This window comes from Eumetopias jubatus, unplaced genomic scaffold (assembly GCF_037043125.1).
Source record: "Eumetopias jubatus isolate StellerSeaLion01/CBP00866 unplaced genomic scaffold, mEumJub1_p1.0 scaffold_12, whole genome shotgun sequence".
Classification (NCBI taxonomy): Eukaryota; Metazoa; Chordata; class Mammalia; order Carnivora; family Otariidae; genus Eumetopias; species Eumetopias jubatus.
This window is the reverse complement of record NW_028274818.1, coordinates 227,816-242,008: the sequence shown is the minus strand read 5'-3', so window position 1 is coordinate 242,008 and position 14,193 is coordinate 227,816. Positions and strand designations below refer to the sequence as shown.

At 49.2% G+C, this 14,193-nt stretch overlaps 1 protein-coding gene across 1 annotated transcript in view; it reads right to left on the bottom strand.

Annotated features, from left to right (window-relative positions):
• Positions 1 to 14,193, bottom strand: part of INTS3 (integrator complex subunit 3) — a 39,967-nt gene that overhangs the window by 13,471 nt on the left and 12,303 nt on the right. Inside the window, exons 4-10 of the mRNA XM_028090104.2 lie at positions 10,154 to 10,267; positions 9,875 to 9,959; positions 8,488 to 8,554; positions 5,487 to 5,631; positions 4,448 to 4,577; positions 3,042 to 3,139; positions 584 to 775 (exon numbers count right to left, since the gene is read on the bottom strand). Of these exons, the coding sequence (XP_027945905.1) occupies positions 584 to 775; positions 3,042 to 3,139; positions 4,448 to 4,577; positions 5,487 to 5,631; positions 8,488 to 8,554; positions 9,875 to 9,959; positions 10,154 to 10,267 (831 nt within the window). The remainder of the gene's footprint in view (positions 1 to 583; positions 776 to 3,041; positions 3,140 to 4,447; positions 4,578 to 5,486; positions 5,632 to 8,487; positions 8,555 to 9,874; positions 9,960 to 10,153; positions 10,268 to 14,193) is intronic.

The following is a 14,193-nucleotide window of genomic DNA, read 5'->3' as shown; positions in this document are numbered from 1 at the left end:
CACATTCCAAGGACCCAGTTGGGGGGGGGGGTCAAAAGGCAACTAGAGGCCAGAGTGCAGACAATTTGGAGTTTCCTACCCAAGGAACAGGGAGAAAAATGCTGGGAAAGACATGGCTATGCCATGGAGTCCCTATGTTTGCATTAGTATCCAAAGCTGATGCCAAACGGTTGCCAAGTGAGGGTCTAAGGAACACAAGCCCTGAATCTGAGGAAGGAACCATTCAGAGGAATGACCATATATGGTTCTGAAAACTAAAAGGAAAGACGGGGAGGCCTGAGAAATCTGGGCTTAAGGATCGTCAGTAAAGGCAGAGATGGACCTGTTCAACCCCAAACCCAGATGGGGAATAATGAGTGTAGTCCACTTCGAGGGGCACGGATGGAGGCTGGACGAAGGCGCAGACATTCAGCAGGAAGAAAGTGAAGGAAGGGCCCGTAGGGGTCAGGAGGCCCAGAGAGGCAGTTGGAGAGACAGGTCTAGGCCCAACCAGTGCAGCATGGAAGCATGGAAATAGGGGGAACTCAAGGGAAGAGGGCTCTTCACCACCCGAGAGCCTCCATCCCACAGCCCAGCCCCTCACCGTGCATGTTGTCAGGAGCCAGCCAATGATGGCCCATCGGGGCAAGATATCTGAACTCAGCACTTCGTTAGAAGGGTGGACAACCCCACAGATGTAGCGAATGAGGTCACAGCGCAGAGACTGACTGTCTGGGGTTGACAGGTACTGGCGCTGGAACCAATCCTGGTAACGCTTTTGTTGACCAAACCGCACCTGGAGGAAGGGGGCGCTGGAGAGAAACTTGGAAGGAAGGGTGTGGTCTCCGGGCAGAGGAAAATGACACTAGGCTTGACCCAGACTTCAATCTCTTCCCTCCACTCATTCATAAACTCACTTTCTTCTTGACTTCTCCTCCTTTGGGAAGACTTCCTGATTTAAACAGTCCTTGACTGAAAAAAGTGCTGAGACTCTTTCTCACTCACCTCTTGTGCCAGGGATGCCTTCATTCCTGCCATCCACCTAATGTCCTAAACATTTACCCCCAACTGTGACTGCAGCCCATTTTTGGCTCCTTTCTCCTATTCTGGTCACAGAGGCTCTAGTCCTAAGCATCATCTTTTCTTATCTTCTAGAGCCCCTTGTGGCCAACAAGGAGTGTTCCTCGAGAACAAGAGTGGAGCCTGTTTGCCACTCAGCACTGAGAGAGCTTTCTGATGTTCAGCAACCTACGGGGTCACTATCTCAGGTACACAGACTCTCCAAACCTTCTTGCAGCAACTCCTTCCCCGATCACACTCTAAAGTGGTATAATAACAACACTAAGTAAGAGAGATGCAGTTTTCTCCCCTTCTATTCCCCAAATTCAAACAAAACAGTGAGGAGAAGGAATAAAAAGAAAGAAACAGGGGTAGTTGGTTGAGCATCTGTCTTTGGCTCAGGTCATGATCCTGGAGCCCTGGGATCGAGCCCCACATCAGGCTCCTGCTCAGTGGAGAGTCTGCTTCTCCCTCTCCCTCTGCCCCTCACTCTGCTCATGCTCTCTCTCACGAGTATGCTCTCTTTCTCAAATAAGCAAATACAATATAAAAAAGAAAAGAAAAGATACAACTAGATCAACACTGTCCAGCAGAACTTTCTGCAACGATGGTGCCTACTGAGCACTTAAAACATAGCTAATGCAACTGAGGTACTGAATTTTTAATTTTACCTAGCTTTACCTACTTTATTTATTTAAAAAAAATTTTTTTTAAAGATTTTATTTATTTGACAGAGAGAGACAAAGTGAGAGAGGGAACACAAGCAGGGGGGAGTGGGAGAGGGAGAAGCAGGCTTCCCGCTGAGCAGGGAGCCCGATGCAGGGTTGACCTGAGCTGAAGGCAGACACTTAACGACTGAGCCAGCCAGGTGCCCCTAAAAAAAATTTTTTTTTTTTAAGATTTCATTGTCAGAGAGAAAGAGAGAGTGAGCATGAGCAGGGGGAGGGCCAGAGGGAGAAGCAGGCTCCCCACTGAGCCAGGAGCCCGATGTGGGACTCGACCCCAGGACCCTGGAATCATGACCTGAGCCGAAGGCAGACACTTAGGTGACTGAGCCACCCAGGCATCCCTTTTTTTTTTAAAGATTTTATTTATGTATTTGTCAGAGGGGGAGTGGCAGGCAGAGGGACAAACAGATCCCCCTCTGAGCAGGGAACTGATGCAGGACTCAATCCCAGAACCCTGGGATCATGACATGAGCCGAAGGCAGACGCTTCACCGACTGAGCCACCCAGGCGTCCCACCCCCCAATTTTTTTTTTTTAAGATTTTGTTAAGTCATCTCTATATCCAACGTGGGGCTTAAACTCATGACCCTGAGGTCAAGAGTCACACGTTCCACCAACTGAGCCAGCCAGGAGCCCCTTGCTTTAACTACTTTAAATTGTAACCCATGGCCAGTGGCTACCACATGGGGTAATACAGATCTGGAAGGCTCTCCTGCATGACTCAAGAAAACAAAAGTGGACTAGGCCAGTGGCTTCCCAACCCCAGACTGGCTGTAGAGGAGCTGTTGCCTGGAAACTCTCTGTTAAAAACATAGATTCCTCAATCAGATTATCTGGGAGACTAGCATCTAGGAAGATGTATTTTTAACATGTTGCTCAAGTAATTCTGCCATAACTCAGCCATGTTTGGAAACCAAAAGGCCATAGCTCTCTTCCTGAGAACTCACATGCAGCCCAAGGAATAGTGGGTTTCCCAGAATGAACACTCTACCTTTTACAGTCCATTTCATACTTGTAAATTACATAATTTGTGTAATTATTGGTTTAACGACGGTTTTAGACAGACTGGAATCTTCACAAGAGCTCCAACTGGATGTACCTCTTTTACTCAACCCTGTATTCCCAGCTCGTAGCACCCTGCCCAATGCCAGGTAGACTGGGTACCCACCTGATCACCACTCTGCCAGTCAGCACTCAGGGGTAAGGCATCTGCAGACTGGAGGAAGAAGCCCAGCCAACCTGCAGCTTCTGTTCCTGCTACAAAAGGTTAGCTTACCCGGGAGGTCATGAAGAGGAGCTTAGTCTCCATGTCTGGGGTTAGACGACATGCTAGAAATTTCCGGGATGTTCTTGACTGAAGAAGCTGCAGGATACCTGAATGAAGTGTGTAAGGGAAGAGAAAAGAGACAAGCCTGAGGACCAGAAGGAAAGAAGGCAGGTGGGGAACCTGGGCCAAGTTCTGATGGCCAGTGGTCTTGCTCTTGGGGAAATTCTAAGACAAGACCAAGAGAGGTCAAGCACAGATACAAGTGGGGGTTCTAACCAGCATCTGCCATGTTCTGTTCCAACCAACCACCATCCCCAGGATCCAGATATATTACTGCTCTTCTGCTCCTGGCCATCCAGAGCCCCCTACTCACATTATTCCAGTTGGCAACATGTGGAAAAGTTAGGGGAAAAACAGGGGAAACCCTAGCCTCTCTTCCTGCTCCTGATGGTCCCATCCCTGGGTCCTGGGATCAATGTGGTGTTGTGGTATAGGCACGGGCTCTGGAGTCAAACAGACCTGGATCCAAATCCTGCCTGTGACACTCACTAGCTGTGTAGCCTTGGGCAAATTACTTAATCTCCTTGAACCTCATTTTCTTTATCTGTAAATGTGGAAAGTAAAATATCCATTTTACAGGGTTGTCCTGAGGATTAAATGAGTTAACATCCATGTGTCTAGCACACAGTAAGCACTCAAAACAACTCAACACATGTTCAATATAAGAGCAATACGATATAAGGGAGAACCAGTTCTTTCCTCTCCTTCCTGACTCTCCAGGGCCTAGACAATTGTTTCCATGTGCACACCCATGTACATGCACACATGCAATCTACATATACACACATGCGTGCTGGAGGTGGGATGGGGACCCTGAGAAGGGGAAAGAGCTATCAAAAAGACCTTGTCAGGGAGAGGCACACAGAGACTCCCTCCGCTGAAGATAATTTCGGCTAAGCTGGATCCTTGGAATTCAGAGGCAAGACTGCTCCCAGGGAGAAGCATTCATTCTCTTAAAAGGCTAATCCCAGCCCCTCTGCTGACTCAGTCTCACGAGCTGACCTCTGCCTCCCCTGCTGGACCCAGTGAGGCTGGAAGCTGGTCATCAGCTCACCTCCCAAGCCAAAGAGCTGCAGGGAAGGGAGGAGGGTGATCACAGTTCTGTCTCGGTTTTTCTTAGGAGCAATGGCAGCTGGAGTCTGCCAAGCAGGGGCTATCTGGGAACCACATGAATTATTCTATACCTCTGCCATTTCCACATTCAGCCGTACTTGGCAGAGCCTGCCCAGTCCCAAGCTTCCTATATCTGGTGGTCAAAGCCTCTCCTACCTCCAGCCTCTACCCTCTGGATTCACACAGCACACATACACTGACCTCCCAACTCCCAAGGGCAGGATGCCCTGGTCCTTACTTACCTGTGAACTGAGGACTTAAGGCCTGAGGGTTATGGATAATATCTTTCCAAAGCAGTTCAAATTCTGGTATCCTAGCAACATTCTGAAGTAGTCTTACGAGGTCCCGGCCAATCATTAAACACTCCATGAACTTGGTGAGGGGAGGAGGGACAGGAGAGAGAATAAAAACACAGACAGTTTACCTGCTGCAGGAAGGACCAAGGAGCAGCTTGTTCTAGGGAAGGAAGGAAAGAGGGTCCAAGGGACAACAGGGTTTCTTCTGGAACCAAAGGGGAAGAGAGCTGGAAGCTGGGGACTGACCTCAGAAGGACAGGCCATTGGAAACTACCAAAGCCCCGCTGACTTCCTCCTGAATCTTTTCGCCTCCCCTCCCAGAATGGCTGTGATCCAGATGGAGAGAGACCATTCTAAAAGGGCAGGACTGGCAAGCTGAGCCCCAGCTAACTTTCCCCAACCCTCCCTAGTCCAACAGAACAAGCTGTGATAATGGAAATGATCTCCATCTCTATGCTGTCCAAAAGGATAACTATTACGTGTGGCTAATGAGCACTTGAAATGTGGCTAAGTCAACTAAGGAACTGATTTTTTAATTTTATTTAACTTTAATTAACTTTAATTTAAATTGCCACATATGGGAAATGGCTCCCACAGTGGAGATCATAGCTCTGAGATATCGCTCGGGAGATCTGACAGCGGACAAATCACGATCCCACTTGACGACAGCCATCACCCAGGTGGCTAGGTGGGGAGGGTGACGTAATCGTGGCAGTTGATGTCCGTGGTGTGCAACAGTGTCTACGGAGCTGACCAGGAGAATCCCTAGGATGCCAGTCCAACAGACAGCCATTCTAGGAGCCAGGGCTATTCTGCATGGATTCCCCACCTCCCCCCTTTCTCTGTCTCAGAATGATGAAAAAACACCAGGTCTTGAACCACCTCTTTCTCTTCAAAATGACATCTCTTGGCCTAGGTCACCTCACAAAACTCACATAGGTGTCCCACCCTGGGTTTCACTTGCCCACGCTGTTTTCATCCTTACCCGTTCCCGAAGCAGGGACATGCAAAAGTCTACCTCCTTCTGCCGCAGGGCCTGGAGCTGGGCAGTCCCGTGGTGGTCGACGATGAGGCGGAGGTATGTGTAAACAGCCATGGCAATGAGGATGCTGCTCTTCAGCACCCACTCCCTGCAGAAGTTGGGGGGGGGGCACCTGATACTTGGGCTCTGTCCGCCTATTCACTCTCCCAATTTACTCCCACACGTGGCTCTGGGGCCTCAGCAATGTCTGGTGATTAGCACTGGGAGGAGGTTCTTTGATTCCTTGACTGCCTGCTCATTACCCATCTTGGACTATCAACTGGCTAAGGTAGTGACAATTTCCTACTGCTCCACCAGGCGCCCGATAAAGATAAGCACTGAATGAAAGCAATCTCTCTTTTTCGCATAACTACTTAGCTTCCGATAAAGCAACCTGTTCTTTGATTCACTATTCAAACATTTACTGAGTGCCTATCATATGCCAAGCACCATGTGAGGTACTAGGGACAGAGAATACACCATAGCTTCTCTACAGCTCAGAGAATAGGAGAAAGAGGTTCTAGAGGCAACCCTAAGTCAGCAGTTCCTACGATGTGAAATGAGGACTGTCAGGGGTTAAGACCCTTTGAAGACCCTTTAGGACACACCGTGTCAGCCCTTCCATCGTGCCTATCATTAGTGGCCCACTATGCTATATGCCTTTCCCTGGTTCTCTCCCTGGCCACTGCTCCCACTCCCAGACAATGAGGTACCTGCCCTAAATCACAATCTGAAAAGAAGAACATGATTTTGGATGGAACAGCCTATTTCCCCAGGAGTTTTAGAAGTTCCACGGGGGGAAAGGGGGTAATGAAAGAACTGTGTGTTCCCTGCTGCTTCACAAAGAGTAGAAGGGGGGATGCCTGGGTGGCTCAGTAGGTTGGGCGTCTGCCTTCGGCTCCGGTCATGATCCTGGAGTTCCTGGATTGAGACCCACGTTGGGCTCCCTGCTCAGCGGGGAGTCTGTTTCTCCCTCTCTCTCTGCCCCTCATCCCGCTCATGCTCTCTCACGTGTGTGTGCACTCCCTCTCTCTCTAAGTAAATAAAATCTTAAAAAAAATAAAACCATTAGGGGCATCTGGGTGGCTCAGTTGTTAAGAGTCTGCCTTCAGCTCAGGTCATGATCCCAGGGTCCTGGGATCAAGCCCCGCATCGGGCTCCCTGCTCAGTGAGGAGCCTACTTCTCCCTCTGCTCTTGTGCCCGCTATCTCAAATAAATAAATAAAATCTTTAAAAAAAAATAAAAATAATGCTAAAAGAGATGACAAAAACTCTCCAATGTTGCTTCAATGTGCCAAAACGGGGAGCTATGTCCCCCAAGCAAGTAGCTGTAAGGACTTTGGCACCCCTGCTGGAAAGCAAGGAACCACAGGAATAAGCGGAGGAGTTTAATTAATCCAACCAGGCAACATCCTGATTCCGGAAAAGTGCTCAAGCCACCTAATTAAAAGACTCTGGTCTTTTCCTTTCACAGAATGAACACAGTAGCCAAGGACAATGGGGAGGCCCTCCCCTATCTGCTGCCTGTTAATTCCAAGGCCTTAGAAACACCTGGGAAGGGACGCCTGGGTGGCTCAGATGGTTAAGCGTCTGCCTTCAGCTCAGGTCATGATCTCAGGGTCCTGGGATCGAGTCCCACATCGGGCTCCCTGCTCCTTGGGAGCCTGCTTCTCCCTCTGCCCCCCCCCCCCATGAATAAATAAATAAAATCTTTAAAAAAAAAAAAAAAGAAATAAACACCTGGGAGGGAAGGAGGGAGAGGCTGTAGAAGACAGTCTTAAATATCTAGGGACTCACTTGCACCAAAGGATTTGAGGTTTTGGAGGGTAGGAGAAGATAGGGCAGTTATCTGACACATGTACATGGAGACTGCTCTACCTGCCCAAATGAGGAAAATTCAGCTTTACCGCACAGGAAAAGGGGGTATTTGGCACCAGAAACAAAATGAGAAAAATCAGTTTTCAGGAAGACTGTGAGCAGAGGTGATCAATTATCTGAATCCTGGGATGGGATAATGAAGAGAAAGAGAAAGTGAAACCATCCACCCAGGACACCAGAAAGGCAGCGACCCAGCAAGACGCTGCTGGGATCTCCCGGGCTGTGCCGGTGGCAGTGGGGTGGCACCAGGAAGAAGTGCCCCAGCCCCAGCCGCAAGCTGTGCCCAACGCACTAGGTGGCGCTGCAAGGCACCTGACCCAGCCCCCAGCTTGGGCAGGGCCCAGACAAGAGTGAATACGGGAGGTCTGTCCTTCTGAACCACAGGAAATATGGGCACTATTAGCCCTTCCAATCATCTGACTACTGTGGTGGCCTCGCACAGAAACAGAAGTCAAGCAACAGAAGAGCAAGGCCACTGGACGGAAGTCCCCCCTTCTCTTTGTGAAGCAACAGGGAACACACAGAGAAGGCCTCACCCCAAACAAGTGCAAATATGGTACAACCCTCATAAAATTTCTGGTCCTTTACTTTACTTTGATGGGAAAGGGAAGGAATTAGCCAGAAGTCCAATGTGCCCCCTTATGCCTCCTACCACTGCAGCCCCCCAACCCTGTGTGCAAACCTTGGCCTCCCACTGCACCCCCTGCCACTTCAGGACAGCGCGGTTTGGGTGGACAGCCTTGGAAGGGAGAAAAGGGGTACCTGCCAGGCAGGGGCGGGGCAGTTGGCTGGCCCCACTCTGCTGAGCTCATTCTCCCCCATCTCCCCCCAAAGATAAACATTCCAAGGAGGTCTGGATCAAAAATAAACCCTTATCAGATGAAGCTAGTTTTTCCTGGGCTCTGAAATATTTTAGCAAAGGCCTTCTTTCCCACCCCTTCATCCCTTTGGGCCGGAGAGTGGCTTTAATTCCTTCACTTGCCTCTCCCTCCCCCACCTCACCGGGTCTAAGCCCAGGTGTTCTCAGGCCACCTATCAGTGCTCACACCCCGACACCCACACCTGCTCCTGTCAAGGCAGACTCTACCTCTGCTCCGTCAAGATATCCAGGACACTTTCTGCCAACCAGATATTTTTTGCAGTAACATCTCCACCTGATTTCAAAGGGGGGGAGAAAACAGAATGAGAATGGCTCTGATCATCAACTCGGCTAATCCAAAACATTTCTTCACCCATCCTGTTTCTCCTGTCATGGAGGTTCTGAGTGTTGGAAAAACTGCCTTCTGTTCAGTCAGGCTATAAAGTTTCCCCTTTGTGTCCTCAGAGAAAGGAAGGTAAGTTCTAGATATTTCCAGAAACCAGAGCTGCTACTCTTCCATAGACTGGGGGTTGCAGTAGGTATACTCTGACCCTGGAAAGGGAATGTCTGAGAGAGACATGAAGAACCCCTGGTTGGAACAAAGGGTGACATCTCAAATAGGGCCTGAGGTGCAGATGACCAGTGACAGTGGCACTCCAGCACTGGGGTGCCCCAAATCCCAAGTCAGGCTCATGAAAGGCCAAGAGTTTCTTGCTTCCAGGTATCATGGTCTTCCATGCTTGCTATGGAACTTCCTGGGGCAGAAGTAACATGTGGCAATGTCAGACCAAAGTCTGAGGATGAGAAGAGGAGACTGAGGACCAAACTGGGAAGGAAATGCCAGGAGGTAAAAGAGCCAGCACAACACTATGCCTGCTCTAGTCCTCATTTAAAAAGTCAGTGTTCACATAGTCAGATATCACAGAGTAAGGTTTATGCACATCAAAACAGGAGCACCAGTGTTACAGAAATTCCTAAAGAGGAAGCAAAGAACCAATGGGAATGGTGAGATAGAGAAGCAGAGTTAGTTTAAAACAAGCACACGTGATCTTGGGAGTAAAAGAGGTGGCACAGGCAGGCCTCTTGGATATTTGGTGGCTCAGACAGATGTCACTGATGCGAAGGAGAGAAAACCTAAATGTCAGGGTCTCTTCTGTGACATAGTTCCTCCCTCAAACTGGTTCCCATCAGATGTCATAAATATTTGGAAGCAAGCGTTCAGAACACAGGGGTGGAGCCCAGGAAGATATCTGGGTTTCTGAAAGCATAATGTGATGGGAACAAATTATCTGCCCTCACGTCTCTTCCCATTCCTTCCAGATCCTTCCTGATCCAACATGCCATGAAACCCCAGCGTGAGGACTGGCTAAAACAGGCCAACTATTCTACGTCAGGCCCTGAGTTTGGCAGGAAGGAAAACAAAGCAGACGTATTGCTTCAAAAGACCCCATGTGACTTTTCCATTTCTTTCAGCCAGAAGAGGCCTGTCTCAGAAGGAAAGAGTCGAGGCAACCCAGGAATTGAGACCCCCCAGGCACTTGATCCTTCTCCATTGCCCGCATCTAGCCTTTGGGCTCCTCTCCTTTCTTCTTTATGCTCTTGCCATCAAACTCACCGGCAATCTGCTTCATGAATGTCATGCAAACACCATCGGCTCCCAGAACCCCACTCTTCACTAGTTCCCGTACCAACCACACCAACTAAAAGAGAGAGGAAAAGGTGGATGAAGAGAAGGGCCTCTCAATTTGAGGAAGGCGTGAATCCAACCACATTATAGTTTAGGTGTACAAAGGAAGAGGCGTGTTACCCCCAATTTCTCCTTCCCTTCCCTTTAGGAGAGAGAGTCCATTGCCTAGTACGTCTCTAAGCTGGATCTCTCTTTTCCTGGCCTTACCTGAGTACGGCAGGTATCCTGCAACTTCAGGTACTTCTCCATGAGTATCTGGTTGATCTTATTCAGGACAATATTCATGCCATCACGACTCACCAGAGCCAAGTCCCGGTAACACTGTGAGAAGCAAGGTTTGTGAGCAACCGGCAGACTGAGGACAGGCTCCCCCCTTCCCCTTAAATTCCACCCATGGGATTCAAATGGCAATGAAAGACCTTCCACAAGGCTCCTCCATCCCAAACCCAACCCTGGCCCTGTCACACAGGGTGGGGAGGAATGGAGCTACTCTCTAAGAAGGCAGAAAAGCCTGCTAAGAAAGTCTCCTTGTTCCTCTACCTCCCTTCTTAAAAACTGCCCCACTGTTTCATGCCATAAGCTGAGCAAAACCAGGTGGAGGCCATCTGCTTTTCATCTGCCAGGGAAAGGTCACTGCAGAATGGGTCTGGCTGAACAGACTATAAAGGACCCCAAAGAGGTTTTTAGACCTGTATTGACTCAGCCAGATGAAGCAAAGGGCTAGGAACATTAGGGAAGGGGACTGGGGACCAGGGCCCCAGAAAGAAAGGGCAGGACAAAAGTGAACTTCCTTAACTGAACATCGTTCTTCTTTTCTCTGGGCTGCCCTTTGCTTCTGCCAAGCACTGAAAAAGGAGGGGTCCTTAAGCATACCCAACCCTGGGAGAGGTGAAGGCAGGCATGCCAATCTTCTCTGAGTGCTCTTGTCCCCTTCCCCGGAGAGTATGCTCATCCTGGCTCTCTAGAAACTAGAGTCCTGGAGGAATGCCTTAGGAGGCCACTGGCCTGCTGAGCTCCATGCTGTCAGGGTCTCAGCACAAAGGGTAAAAATTACGTGGGTATCAGCCCACCACCTCGAAAGCTAGTGGCATCAACCATGGTGACACTTATGCTAAGCTAACATGCACTGGGGTTGTGCACCTACTGTTATATATATGGTTGCATTTGAATCCCACAACAACCCTCTGAAACAGGTACCAGTAATTATTATCTTTATTCCTGCAGATGAAGAAACAGGTATAACCGGGCAAAGTAACTCGCCCCAGGTCACTGAAGAGACCGAGGAATAACCAGAATCCAAGTCCCGTTCTAGATTCCATGCTCTTTTTTTTTTTAAAGATTTTATTTATTTGAGAGAGAGAGACACAGCGAGAGAGGGAACACAAGCAGGGGGAGTGGGAGAGGGAGAAGCAGGCTTCCCACGGAGCAGGGAGCCCGATGCGGGGCTCGATCCCAGGACCCCGGGACCATGACCTGAGCTGAAGGCAGACGTTTAACGACCGAGCCACCCAGGCGCCCCAGATTGCACGCTCTTAACACCTCTTTACTAGCACTAGAAATAGCTACAAGGAGAAGAGGCTGCTGGGGAGGGGTGGGGACTGAAGGTGGCTTTGAGACGACCATATTCCTGAGCGCTTTCATCCTAAGTGTTTGGAAGAGAAGTGCTCCTACTCTCTGGCCTCCGTGTGAGGAGGAACTCCTGAGAGGTTAACTATTGTTACTTCCTCTTGCCTCTATTGCCCTAAGTCAAATGTTTGATCTGATAAAAACACCAACACTTAGAGATCCCTCACGTGCCATAAACTCTTCATACCCAAAGGAGGATTTGATTATCCTCTGACTCCATTTGAGATCAAAAAGTATAAGCAAGGGAATAAGGAATGTATAAAGGTACCAGTGAACTACTGCCAACAAGCCAGTCAGTAAACGGTGGGTCAGCCCTGGAGCCTCCCCTGGAGGTATGACTTACAGGATGGGCAGAAAACAGGAGGGAGGCAGAGACAGAAGGAAAATCTGTCAGGACAAAGACAGAGACCAGACTCACCGGAGAGGAGCCCTGTCTGTTCAATCAAAAGCAGAAATGCAGAAATAGACCCAGGACAGGGAAGGAGGACAAGTCTCCCAGGAGACACAGGGAACAGATGAAGAGAGCAGAAACCGTCTGCCTAATTCCACGCGCCATGTGGGACTTATCAACCACACTGCTGCTAACATGTGCAGTTGAGCACCAGGGCACCCCATCCTGATGCTGCCAGTTGCCTCACCAACCTCTGTGCCATTTTTCTGATGGGCTTGAAAGAGAAGCAGATGGGGAAAAACAAAACAAAACAAACTCAGTGGGGAACACAGAAGAGAAGCAGAGAGTCTCAAAAGAAAGGATAGGTGGCCGGATGGCAGGGAGGTAGCGCTTCTGCCCCAACTGCTGGGCCTATGCAGCCTCCAAGCCACCTTCGTGAGCAACAACCGCCAAGACCTGAGGCCTTGACTCTTCAAAAGGAACCTTCTCACTGATGCTAGACCTTTTCCTGTCACCTCTCTCTACTAACTGCTAGAGCCTGCCTACTTAGCCTCCTACAGCCCCACAGGCCCTGAAACTGGCCTGCTCCCACTTATTCAGCTCAGACATCAAATAAGAAATAAATAAACTCAAAAACTATAAACATAAGAGCTGCCCAGACAGATGAACGTTAAGAAGGTACAACTAGAACAAAACCCACCCCACGCATATTCCGCTCTCCACCAAAACCCAGCCTGCTTTGTCCTTCCCTGAATGCTCTTGTTCAACCTGCTCTTGCTGCACCAAGAAGTCCCAGAGAGCTGGCCCTAACATCTGAACCTGCCCGTAGCCCAGACTGGGCTCTTTAGCTCCTGCTTCCCCAGAGCAGGTTTGTAATGTGCTCAAGACTGTTTCCACTACCACCCTCTCCACCACCCCTGCTCCCGTCTCCTGGTCTGACAAGATCTAGGAACCAGATCTCCACTCCATCCTGAGGTTTCTGGTCCAGAGACGGAGTCAACCCCAAACAAACCCTTAGAAAACACTCCCCTTGTTTTAAGCTGAAGCCTAAAACAATGCATCAGAATCAGTCCTCACCAGTAACTCCTACCTGAAACTTCTGCAGCACAGAAGCATTTCACAAGATAATCACCCTTTTAGGGAAAAGGATCAAAGCACCTCAGAGACATGTCACTAATTCTTCCCATACCCTGACCTGGCTCAAAGTCTCTCAATGAGTTACCTACCACCTGCCAGCTCCTCAGATGCTTAAACTTCAGTTGTCTTCCGAACCCCCAACTCCACTGCTTTGTCTGAAGAGCCCTGACAGGCGCCTGTCAGCCTCATATACTCCAGGGAGGGGATTTACTTGGAAACAGCTAGCGTGTGAACACAATCCTGGTGCAGCTGTCAACCAGCTATGAGGTCCAAGGCAAGGAAGGGCCTGGGCCACCCTCATGGGGCTATCCCAGGGCAAGAAGACAAAGTGCTCTAGTACCTTGTCATGTCTGGATGGCCAAATTCATGACTTAATAAGCATTTATGATACAGAGTGCTATGGCCTTTCACTGCCAGGCTAGACAAAGACCTAGAAATACCACACATACCCTGTCCCTTCACGAAGTTTACTGATTTACCCTAGCTGATGCAGATCCCACCTGAAACAAACAAAACCAGCAGACTGGACAAATTTGCCCTGAGGTGACTACACGAGATTTTAACTGTATTTATAAAAACCTACACAAGAGAAAACAAAACCTTAATCCCAACCCGTCCACCCCTGTCTTTGCCAACAATTTCTCTTAAATGGAGTGGCTAGACTGGGTCATATTACTGTTTAACAGCACCAAATTGGAGACATTCATTTGTCTTCAAGGATCTCGGTGATAAATCCAGTATGAAAATGAAATGCCAAGTTAACGCAACAAGGTCCCAGCCCAGAAATGGCCTGGGACACCAAGGACCTGTGAATACCTGCTGTTCCACCACCTACCCTCATCCTAGACACTACTCCAGTTGGCATCAGAGGAATACAAACACATCAGGTTGCCATGCCCACAGATCCTTCCCCTGAGGTTAATTCAAGCAGCTATGCCAAGCGGGCATGGGCATCCTGTCCTTGTCCCTGGGGATGATTTTCTTTGGTTCTCCCTGAACAAATGATAGTATCTCTGACCTCCAGTTATCTTATAGGTAAACTGGGAGCAGTTTGGAAAGAGGGGACAAAGCCACCAACCTTTTGAGAGGATTA